The sequence below is a fragment of the Penicillium oxalicum genome, chromosome VI, assembly GCF_001723175.1.
Source record: "Penicillium oxalicum strain HP7-1 chromosome VI, whole genome shotgun sequence".
Lineage (NCBI taxonomy): Eukaryota > Fungi > Ascomycota > Eurotiomycetes > Eurotiales > Aspergillaceae > Penicillium > Penicillium oxalicum.
Genome location: NC_064655.1, coordinates 433,445 through 445,641, shown reverse-complemented (window position 1 = coordinate 445,641; position 12,197 = coordinate 433,445). Strand labels below are relative to the sequence as shown.

The 12,197-nt window shown below is 52.4% G+C and overlaps 2 protein-coding genes across 2 annotated transcripts; both read right to left on the bottom strand.

Moving 5' to 3' along the window:
- Positions 1-564: 564 nt before the first annotated feature.
- Positions 565-5,463, bottom strand: POX_f07467 (uncharacterized protein; the record flags this gene model as incomplete). The annotated part of the gene is made up of 6 exons (XM_050116266.1): positions 565-3,489; positions 3,545-3,872; positions 4,497-5,052; positions 5,130-5,237; positions 5,302-5,372; positions 5,435-5,463. The coding sequence occupies 6 exons, from the start codon at positions 5,461-5,463 to the stop codon at positions 565-567; spliced, it is 4,017 nt and encodes a 1,338-aa protein (XP_049966405.1).
- A 4,012-nt stretch (positions 5,464-9,475) lies between these two features.
- On the bottom strand, positions 9,476-9,673 carry POX_f07466 (uncharacterized protein; the record flags this gene model as incomplete). Its single annotated transcript, XM_050116265.1, has 1 exon — positions 9,476-9,673. The coding sequence occupies one exon, from the start codon at positions 9,671-9,673 to the stop codon at positions 9,476-9,478; it is 198 nt and encodes a 65-aa protein (XP_049966404.1).
- Positions 9,674-12,197: the final 2,524 nt, after the last annotated feature.

Genomic DNA, 12,197 nt, shown 5'->3' with positions numbered 1-12,197 from the left:
TGCCAGATCAGTTCGAATATCTCATGCCTAACGGATTCTCTCAAGTGCCTTTATGTGTGTACACAAAAACTGCTGGACGCATTTGAAAACATAGACGCCACACTTGGTCCACGTGCCTCAACTTGATCTTGAAAATAGATGTACATATGGCAGGTGAAGTTTACTAGAATTTTAAAGTAACCCAATTCAAAAGAAGAGATGTTGTAGCCTGCAGCTTTGCACATTGCACACTGATACATGAAACACATGCTGAATACCCCCCTTGGCTCGCCACCTGCCATGTATATGGTTTAAAGTTCGTGAATGTCGTGACTTGTCGGGTGTTGACCGAAAGCTACCGATCGATTGCCACTGTTGTCTTTGCCACCGCGATGAACGAGGTGGTTGGGAGCACATGTAGCGGACCAAAGTCCCTTATTGCTATTGAAGAGCTCGGATGGGGCAGTGGTGTATGAAGATGCCAGAGCAGCTCAATCAGCCGTGAATTTTATTAAGTTTTTCGACCCGTATGATCGTCTTCCTCAAGACAAGCACAATCGGCAGATCAACTCTAGAGCTCGCCACTCAGGTTTCATTGCCCACTCTCACCACCACAGAGATGTCCAGCGCTCGAGCTTCTCGAACACAACATGCTACACACGATCTCCCCACTCGACCGATCACAGCGTGGCAGCCAACGGAGGCACACCAAGAGCGTGCAAACGCCTCTTTCGACCGACATCCCCGCGCATCCACAACGTAAACGGTCGCCGGTTCCTCATCGGACGCGCAAACCGGGAGGGGCCGGCCAGGAAGTGAGGCAAGTTGCACGTTTTCGAAGTGATATGACTGATGGAGCGGATGTCCTGGTAGACGTTTGAACTGAGCTGGGTCTTCAGACGAGTCCGACCCGGACCGCTGATCGTGTGACAATCCAGAGTCTCTTGTCCGACATACGGCGACTGCGTGTGGTCGTTGACAGTGATGAGCTGAAACGAATCGCACATGATATTTGAGCGGGAATGAGATTGTAGTAGATGTATCTGTCGCCGCATTATTCATGGAGAATGTCATTGTGGCCTGCTCACATTCCGTAATGCCTCCCCTTGGAGGGGTTTGGGCACGCAAGCCCAATTGAAGCATTTCGACCTCCGTCGTATGTCCATTCGTCGGAGGATCAATGGGGAGAGTAAATGCGTCGGCGGTGATATCGCCATTGCCCAACGGCGTTGACTCGATCGCCAATTTGCCTCCCTGTTTGATGCGAGACTTTCCAGAGCCTCGAGGAGCCTTTTGCATGGGAACTTCAATCCAGCCGTCTGACCAGGGCGTTGAGGTCGATTCCTCGCAGGGCAAGACACTGCACCCAACCCATCCCATGCACGTCTGTGCTCCTTCCAAGCAAGACAGGACTCGGCCCACGACGCTAGATTTGCTCCAGTAACTGCGGCCGTCGTAAACAAACCCGCCATAGAGATTAGCCACGGATCCTAAACGCGCGATCGCATCTTCATCACTCTCCAAAAGGGTTCCAATGAGAAGGTGGCAAATCGATTCGCCGGGGATGACAAGTCCTGAGAGCCAACTTCGAGAAATCCAACCAAGACGTTCAGTCCCATGTAAATCATCGTCATTGAGGCATGGGCTGCGCAGCCGGACATAGCGTCGGCATCGATTGCGACCATACATGTCCTTTTTGTCCGAGCTTGCCTTCGCGTGTTCATTTGAATTGCTCAACAGACTGCGCGAACCAAGCTTCTCGAGTTCGGGGTCGAACAAATTTTGGCCACTTCTGCAAAGCCTCTCAAAGTTGGCTCGTAACGCATCGACCTTGGGCCAACCGATATTCTCGGCAAAGACATACAGACCCTCCAGCTGCTGGCGCACATATGGAGAACCGATATGACAATGCCAAGCAGATGGTAGATCAGTCCCCTGCGTGGACGAGATTCGGCGACTGATCGAATCCAACAAGGAGAAACGATGAGACTTTGAAGGCGACTTGTCTCCTGTGGTATAGGGTGAGCCATTGCCACTAGCACCGCTCGATGGGGTCGAAGGCGACTCCGACTCGCAGCTGATGTCCAGGTTGTCGAGGAAGCGGCGCACAAAAATGAGATCCCAGTTGACTTTGCCTTCACGCAGCTGATCGAAACGTTGCAGCTCCGGTGCCGTCACGACTCCTCCGTGTGCATCGTGCAACATGCCTCTTCGAACAAATGCGTCGAGGCGGAATAGCAGCTCGGCTGCTAGAAGAATCTGGACGAGGAGCCACTTGCGCTCCATGCCAGAATTGATCCAAGGCTGCTTCGAGTTCTCTGCACAACAATCACTTGGGTCGATGCAATCTCCATCGCCATGCGGAGGAGCCTCCCACAGGATCTGTCCAGCTCGCAACCGCCATTCCGGGACACTGAAGTCAATCCATGCTCCGGGGGTAGCAAGAACCGCCGCAAGGGTCTTGATTTGAGATTTGAGGCCCTGTGGATGACCCGCGAGTAAATCGGCCGGGGGAGGATGAGGGTGGAGGAAATGCGTATGGAGAATATTGTGCAGTTCATGTGGTGACTCCACGTCCAGGATAGTGATAGTTGACCCTTGGCGAAGGATATCAAGACGTAATTGACGCAACTGATCAAGGCGCTGAACCAGGTAGCGCAAGTTGATGTCTCGCACGCCCACTCGTTTCCAGCCCGATGGTCCTTCCCTGATCAGTTTGTGCCGGTCCAAGACCGCACCGCTGAGGCATTGAGAGTATGGCTTGTCATAGTGATCCATCAGCTCAAAGGCTTCCGTCGCAGGGAGAGCGGACACTCTTTCCAAGTTGGGGGACTGCCTTGGCTCTCCCGGTCCCGTGTATTTCAACAAATCCGCAATTGACAATTCGAGAAAGTTGCGGAATCCAATGGTGCCCGGCTCTCTACCATTATTTCCAAGCATATTCGGCACCTCAAAGATGCCCACGTCAAACGTCGCCCTCTTAAATGCACCAGATCGACGCCAGTCCTGCAACGGTATCGGGACGCCCCCTTTGACTACCCAGTCGTCGGGCACGGGAAGATGAGCGTGCAGCGTACAGAGGGTAAACGAGGCATGTGCTAATGGCTTTCGGTCCAGCATGCGCTGGATCGCGGGATTATGTTCATCCCAAGGAAAGATGACCTGCGGATACCAACGACCATGCTTGCCACGCTCAAGCATAAAGTGCGGCGCGCCGGACAGTAACGCCTTGACGTCCTTTTTGGTTAGGACAGATTTTGAGCTGGAAAGGCATCGCGGATCGCTACTGTCGTCCGGCAGACCTGCTTTTTCAAGCCGGTAGTCTAGATAGTCCTGGATGTTCCCTGGTTGTTTGGGCTCGCTATGCGCTGCCGCAGACGGGCACTCTTGGCTTTTGGGATCGGTTACATGGCTGCTTGTGTACCCTCCTGAGTTTTGTCGATGGAGATCGTGCTTCCCCTTCCCTAGACCTCTGGCTTCGGCGTCTCGATGGACAACCTTGTCCCGGTCCTATGAGGATGTGGTCAGCGCCATCACATATGAGCTCGAGGCAGAGATGATGTACTGAAGCTTTTGTTGAATCAGCAGACGACGTGCTCCCGCTGCGCCTGCGAAAGAACCCGCGAAATAAGTGAGAGTCCGGATTCTCGTGGGGAAGAGGCGTTCTTGACGGATTGTGGTCGCGCGATGGACTTTGCGCGCTGGTGTCGAAGTGGCTGGCCGCATCTGATTGCGACCGGCGACGTCCGAAGATGAATGACATCAGGGAACCCTCACACTGGAGATCGGTCGTCAGGTCCGTGGGTGGTATGCTGCGAGTCTCATGGCCCGCTCGAATGATGAAAAGAGCAAAGCAGACGGTCGCAATGATCTTAGCAAGCCAGACCACTGCTCTGCCTCAAATATCAACCTCAGTCTGCTCGTCCCGGGTCGCTCGGCATGAGTACGGATCATCGGATCTTCTTTTTGGGGAAGTTGACGTTCTGGAGGTGGATACGACGGCAACGCGCACAAGGACGGGGCCCGAAATTAGTCCGCGACACCCATTCGGTCGTTGCATAGGGGGGGGGACTGCAGTACCTGACATTGGGCATGACTACGAGAACAATTATTCTCCATGGCTGCGACAAGATCCACTGACAATACATTTCCTTGCAATTTCACTCAATTCTAATTGAGGTAGGTTCTTGCCGCTCACATCCGGGATGATTGGGCGCGACCGTGAGGAAAAAGCCAGTTGAGTGTTCTCTTGGCTCTTCAATCTCCCACGTGTGAGGTGAAACAACAAAGCAAGCCTTTACAATCAGATACTGGTTGGAAGACAGTCCCCTCGTGATTCTTGATCATCTCGAGAAGTCATGCGCCTAGGAGGTTCTTGCGAGGAATGGAAGCGACAGGCTCGGTAGAGGTATTCAATCAAGAACATCAATTAGACAATATATAGTGGTGTTTCCGCCATGGTTTACTATGCGTGCTGGTGGAAGAATTCGAGTACAAGCCTGTAGCCACGCTCGTACTCCTTGCGAACCTCCGGATCCTCCAAGTTCGATCGAGCTGCCATAAAGCCATGAATCTGGGTGGGGAAAGTTTCGACCAGCTTGGGAACCTTGAGGTTATCTCCAAACGCTTTCAAGTCGTCGGTGGGTTCGTCTTTGGAGGCCAGCACTGCGAACGGAACAGACACCGCCTTTGCATCGTTGGGGTCGACCATGGCTGGGTGAGCTTGAGCGCCGGCCTTGAAGAGCTTGTTGTCGGCACCGACGGAGAGCGCAGCGATCTTACCGCCCCAGCAGAAGCCCAGGATGGACCATGAGGTGAAGGCGCCACCAGGCGCCTGCTTGTTGGCCTCGGCAACGACGTCCGGAATCCGAGACAGGGTCTTGGGAGGGGCAGCCTCGTTACTGAAAAAATCACCAAGCTTCTGCTTGTGCTCATCGGTAGTTGGTGGGTACCACGAGATATCGGCGGGTTTGCCGTCGAAGAAATCGGGCATGAAGACGCGATACTTGTTCTCATTAGAGGTGGAGAGAATATCGGCTCCCTGGAGGGTCTGCTCAAAGAAGCCAAAGATGTCTAGGTGAGGGACGAATGAGTCTCCCTTTCTCGCGGCGCCTACCATTCTTGATCGGGGCCGATGCATGAACACGTACCGTATACAACCAGAATGGCCTTGGTAGCAGACTCGGGTCCGGTGACATCTGCAGCGGTGACTCTGGTCAGTTGCCTGATGCTTTTCTTTTCACCCGGTTCCGCCCAGTCTGGTGTCCCCCCATGCAAGGTCCTTGCTGCACTGCAACACCCGGATCTCTTGTGGTCACATACAGGTCTTCATGCCATTGATCGTCTGATAGGTTCCCTTGGCCTGGTAACCCTTGGTCACGACGGGAGGGATCCTGTGCCGCCCTCATCAGCTCATGCGCACCAGGCGAAAGGGAGGTGGAAAGGCTGAACTTACGAGCAGCAGGCTTTACTGATTCCAGACATTTTTGCCGAGCTTGTTTATGGTAATATGTCAATTGACCAGAGACGTTGTGAGTATGCGGGAGTGTTGGCCCGGGAGGAAAGCCAATGGTAAGTGATCGAGAGAATTTGGAAATGCTTTGATGAATTGAACACACTCTTGGTGGATCGAGCAAGTCTTAAGAGGAAGTGCGAGTGGACGAGGACGGAGTTGTGAGTTGCGCCAGCAGGGCATGAGGGGATGTGATCGAGACGCAATCGGGTTCCCCGCCCCAATCGACGTCATTTGGTCGTCGCGGCATCGGGAAAAAGGAGCAAAAAACAACTCGGGCCTTTGTAAGACTGGCATGACCGGATCCTCCAGCCCTTCAGTTTTGAGAATCAGAATCTTCCCTGTACGAGTGAGATAGCTTTACAATGCCACTCGCTTAATGCTTTTGCTCGAGAAAAGGAATGAGTTGATGTTTCTATGACGACAAAGCCGGTGTGTCATTTATGCCGTTGACTATGCGGAGGGGTCCCACGCCCGCGAAGCCCCAGCTTTTGGACCCCGGTTTCCAATTTTTCCAGCATCAGCCACGACCATCAACTTCTCCGGAGTTGGCGTTTCGTAGTTCTTGTGTTCGGTACTGGGTTGTATATATTGATCAATGCGAGTCGAAAGAGGGGTCCACTTCCAATGACACTGCTGTAAGGCCGGGTAACTGGGGGAATTCTATCGCTCGCACAAGAGTGGGTGATGGGGACAGGAACTTGCAGGCAATCCCCTGAATTTCAGGGGATCATCTCCACAAGACAACGGCGTATCTTCATCGAGATTCGTGCTCGGGTACCGCCCTGTCAAGACCTGAAGCTTCGTAGAAACAGCTCAGGAGTCCAACATCCTCGACTCGTCCACGTGACGGCACCCAAGGGCATGCTGTATCGGACATCAAATGCTCGAGCAAAGACTTAACCGCATCTCCAGAAAGAATAGTCAACTGAAATTCCGAAATCAGAAAGTACGTGGCGTACATCAAGCCCACAGCTAAGCTACTTGGTGGAGAAGAGACATCAACTGCATGACAACATTGAACAGTGACTCAGATGAGGGTCGGCTTTCCTACACTGTCACACGTGCTGCCAAGGCCACAAGGCAAGACCTGCGAGGGACTCGGGGTGGAAGTGATATGAGTCTATTTCGTCAACACCAAGAGGGGCGGTCAGCCCTGGTACATAGCATCGTCAAGTTCACTTCAATGCTATGAACTGAGGAAGCTTCTTTGTAAGCGCGTTTGATGGGCTACCACAGACACGTCCGAACCCAAATGGAAGCCTCAGGATGTGCCAGGATGGGTGGACCGGAGGAATGCTTGGGTTCAAGGACCGCAACGGGGTTCACTTCCATTCTTGCGACATAGTCAACACCTTTGGGGTCCTCTGTCCGAGGCTCTGTCCATTCTCATCTTTGAAATCAGGGATGGCGGTGTGGGATGACAGCAAGCATCACATCAAGAATGGCCGATGGCTGAGTTGCCCGGTCATGTCGGAGTTTTCTTCGTCAAAACGGATGAATCTCAGGGGCGTAGGCTGTTGCTCCACAACCACGGAGATTCGGCACGCGCGGTGCCTCGTTAAGCCGCTCGTCCTGTCAACCGACCCCCCGGCACTCGGCACGGCCCCCCCCCTGGGGCCCTGAGACTTGGGAATGTTGATCTCCCGATGTCTTTCAGCCCCTTCCGAGGAGGCCCACGGCCAAGCCGCGTGGAGATGGGAATCTGCAATCCAGTGGAGAAGAAATCAGAAGGGCTTCAGCAGTGTGATCATCATTCGGTCATGAACCGACACGGCGCGTGGCTTGCTAACTGTGTGGGACGCCGCGAACGCCATCGACCACAAGCCACATCGGCACGAGCCGACGGGCGTCGATCGCGTCTGTAGGATGAGGACAGACAATGGGCGAAACAAGTCCACGGCGAATCTCGTGCAATTTCCCTCGCAATAGAAGAAACCGAAACCCAGAGAGAGAGAGTAAGTATACTCTCTGTTTAGGATCTCCCCATCTTCTCGAAAATGCCACATATATAGTAGGGCCGGGGATAATGACAACATGCCTGGCAGACCCTACCGATTGATGCGTGGTGCCTTTACACGATTTGAGCCTGCGATGTTGGAGCAGTGGATCACCGAAAGTAAAACGAGCTCCTCCAATTCAAGGGACAGGGTCACCAGGCTTTTGGGGACCACCATACTAGGAGACCATCACTTGAGAGCTACCAGATGAAGGGTGGCTCCGCGTTGCGATACACGTTGGATGTCTGCGTCAACCTTTCTCACAGACTGTATCAAAGTCGCAATGTTTTTTGCAGGCATCTTCCGTATACATAGTTAGAGGAGCCAAAAGCGTTGACATGCTGCGTCCGGGTACTGGGTCCGGTGCGTTTCATTCTATGCGAGCTTATTCAGCCAGTCGACCAACATCCCCACCAGCAGGCAGGCGAACTCTGGCCTGCCAGTCTCATAAGAAATGGCCACCGGCCTCTCAGAGACAGGAACTGAAGGCCCCTTCTTTGAGAACGCAGGACCTAGCAACCCCAGAGCCTTTCTACCAGATCAACTGGTAGTTCACCATACCAGGATCTTTGAGGTTTTCAAGACCCTTGATCGCATTTTCTCCCCCAGGCTCGACGTTCAAAAGCTTTCATTGAGCCTCTTGCCTCACATCATCTGGGGCGGTGCCGTCAGTTTGATACTCGCACAGAATCGCAGCGGACATGAAAATCCAAACGGGAAAGGCGAGACGATCATTGCCAATTTGGGGCCTGACAGAGCCCCGGAATGAAGGCTTGACCGTAGAGATACAGCACATACCATGTTAGTTGACATTGCGATCGTTCATTATGATGCGCCTAGACACCCGTGTAATCGACAGTTGGTCATCTCGTCGTCTGTGGACGCCAAAGGTTCTCGGGCAATCTCATCCCGTACCTCTTTCGTCCAAGTCACTTGTCAAGATCTCTTTGGCCGAAGCCTGACGGAAAACAAGGTCGCACTCTGGGCCAGTTAATTCTGTCGCGATGAGCGGTCCGATTGTTTCGATATCAGATCTGAGCGTAGACTCTTCCGATTCCTGGGGGATTCCTTGACATGATTGACCAGGGTCTGTATAGCGTGAACAGTGTTCCCGCCCGTGATTGTGGTCATCATGCACTCGACTACACCAGACGTGCGTGCTCAGCATGCGCTAATGCTCACGCAACAAACTTTAACCAACCGCGTGGTCAAATTTGCCACCGTCTTTTCGCAAATCGCAAAGTCCCTTGTACATCTGTTTGGGGTCGATGGTACTTTCCGACCGTCTCTTTTGGCGAGGGGTCCGAGGCCAAGGCCGAGGCTGCTTGTCCGTAGGGAAACACTAATCGATTGGTCCTCACCTGAAATTGCATCGCCAGCTGAAAAAAGAACGAGCAAAGAATATTTGGTCCTGCTCTCCAAGGAGAAGAGACCAGGAAAAGGTGAATCCGTGACTGACCTCATCTTGCGCCGAGGCCCTATCAGAGACACCTTTTCGCACTGCGCAGTCGTCTAAAATGTTTGACGGGCACACCCCTCTGCCCCATACCTGTCAGACAGCTGTCTAGTGCATCGGTTCTGAACGGTCTGTGTCACCGACGCTCGCCTATTGGCCGATGAAGCAAATCCATCACCGGTTCGTGGAAACCACCAGTCTCAACACAGACACCTCGCCAGTCTGGCTCGGACTAAACAATCACTAGCGTGTAACAGTCCCAGCTCAGTTAGATCTTTTTTTCTTTCATTTCTTGTCCTTTTTCCTTCACAGTTTTTTTGTATTTTTTTTCTCTATCTATCTCTCTAGTAAAGAGTCCCTACTATCCTGCATGTCGCTCAACTTATTCCTGGGCAGTCGATATTGTTAGTGGGTGGCATTGAGGCTAATCCAATCCCTACGCCAGCCCCGTTCGCGCGCACCGCAGTAACCAGATCCTCGGGGATCCAGACTCGAGGTTTGATTATTCCATGGGTCTCAAAGGGAACATCAGGCGAGTCCCCAACTGCTTATCGTGCCATGGGGTCTGTGACGGATCGCGTGGTGGCCCTCTTGTCCACTTTCCCGGAGGTATCTATCTGGAAGGGGCCAGAAGGGCCCGGGGAAGTGTCCGTGGTGCCGTGGTCGATGCCATCCAAGTCCTCGGGGCCTGGGGGCAACCGGTCCAGTATCACGAGAGAAATTCATCATGAAATGAATCTCTCCGACACAAATTCACAGACTATTTGCGACCAGTCAAACCGGACGAGGAGGCCGGGCTAGGATAGACACCCCTTGATGGGTACTGTACAACGCATTCCCTGTAGACCAAGTCATACTACTTATGCATTCTACGGCATACTCAATGGTATTCTTCTGAATCCCCGTCGCCAGAGCAAATCCAGCGATCCCCGTCGGTGCCGAGGATTAGCTTCGATATAATGCACGGAGCCTAACCGGTGTACGCCCAGCAGAACCTTCTTGAGTCTGAGAGATAGAGTCAAGCCACCGGCGGTCGCGGAGTCCTTCTCCCAACCAAGGTCCCCCTCCCCCGAAAGGACGTTAAGCGAGACAAGGTTTCTGTCCGCGTGAACAACACTCCCGAGATGTCTGATGTGATCCACTCGGGGGAAGCAGCCTGCAGTGGATGTGCCAACTTGGGTTGTCATTCGCCCTCGAAGATTAAGCACATCAGCTAGCTCACAAAATCAGCGTGTACTTCCATCAGCACCGGTGTAGAGTGCAACCAGCGTCCAGCCCAGACGACGGAGTTGCTCAGATTTCCTCCGGACATAACACGAGCCTACTCTCCTGATCAATGAAAAAGAAAATCAAGATGCCCGAAGGATGTACAACTGTCTCTCTTGATAGTTCAAGGTTAAAGTAATAATGGATCGAGTTGAGCGAGTAGTCTGCTTGATGACGGGAGTGATGTCCCCTTGGAGTAATCTCCGGCCGTGCAGTATACAACACACACATGAATTCTCTATATTCGCAACTCGTCATGGATACCTAGTCGGTGATGGAATCGTGGCTGTGGCCGACTGAGAGGGAAAGCGGGTGAGCATACTTCAATGGGAAACACGTTCACGTTACGGTCCAGCTTCTCCAGAGACATCGCCGAGATGGCGTAGGTAGCCACAATCTTACTGTCAAACTGGACACATACATAGATGGGGTGTTGTACAGTATAGATATAGATATGGGCCTCTCAGATGTGTCAATACGAGCAGTGCTCCAATCCCACTTTCCCATGTGTTTATATTCAGCATATTGCCAAGAATTTCTCGATGAGGGGTAAACATGGATGTGTCAGTCCCATCGTCAGTCGTTCAAAGTCTCTTTCGGCCAAGGTTCGCCCCTCCTTCCCCTTCCATCCTCGGCTGGAGTTTGGGGGAGTGAGAAAACATTCGGTTCGATTGATTCATCACGAGGAGCAGGGGCTCTCACTCGACAGGGAAATTCAAAAGTCAAACCAAGAGGGCCCTAACGAAGGGACACCTTGGAATTCCGCAGCACTGCCATGATTTCGAGGATGTTTGCACGACTAGACATATGAACATGGCGGAGATTGGGATGACCCAGGTAATCAGCCCAATTAGAGCAGAAGCAAGTCACATTGAAGTTGTATATCGCTCAGCATTGAGAGGAATCTCTTTTACTTTTTTGTCAATCAAAAAAAAAGCCGAATTGAACCTAGTGGGTTCACTCTAGCGTTTCCAGATTAAAGACAGGAGAGCGGAGGGGACTGGAGATTGACTGGATGCGTTGGGTGCGGGAGTCCATGGAGTCGCTGTCCCGTGAACCAATCATATCCTGCTCTGCTCGCTTGTCTCTACCCTTTTACACATGCGACCCAAGAAAGAAAGCTCCCAAGGAAGAAAAGGTCGAATGACTAGGATGCGAACGATGTCCGGTATTGATTCTTGCCGCTCCACCATCGTTATTGGGATTTTTTTTCTCCATTCTTCACTTTTATTTTGATTGCTGTTGCGATTTTGTTTGCTCATCAAATTGGATGATTACAATAATGATGACAGTACATACAGTAATTGTGCGTCTCTTCGCATGCCTACCTGTTCGTACGGGCTGGTGCTTGGGACTCGAGCGTCGATTCTAATTCATAATTACGGACGGAGAAATGCCTGATCAAAAAATCGATCGCTTCGATGATGGGATGCACCATGTTGAGATTCATCAAACTCGACCTCTCCGGTGAACTGCTGGCGAAAGGGGAGGGGGGAATCATCCTGGGCCATAAAATTGGTCAGGCGGGAGTCATCGGGCAGAAATCTCATCCCGAGACGTGCGCGCGACCGTGAAGTGGCCCAGCACTGCCATGACCGGGTCAAGCTCCCATCATTCGGAATCTTCCAGTAGAGCCCGCCGAAAGAGCCAGTCATCTTTGGCAGACCAGAGGAAAATTCAACACTGGATGATGAAGATGTAGATCTGGTTCCTAACCTGTCCACCAAATCGTGTCTGCTTCATCTCCATCGCCTATACACCACCCTGCATCTACCACTCCTGAGTACTTGCTGTGCTCCAAAAATTCTGGTGCAGAGACCGATGATACCGGCGTCCAATTGACCCGAAGGTCCAATCTCTCTGTCACATCAGGACTGCAGGATTGGACTGTTCTGTAGGGACTTCCGTCGGGGGTTTCTCGTTTTGTCCGGACGATGGGAAACGACATGTGCGCACGATTACTCGCACGATTCGACTCTTGAGT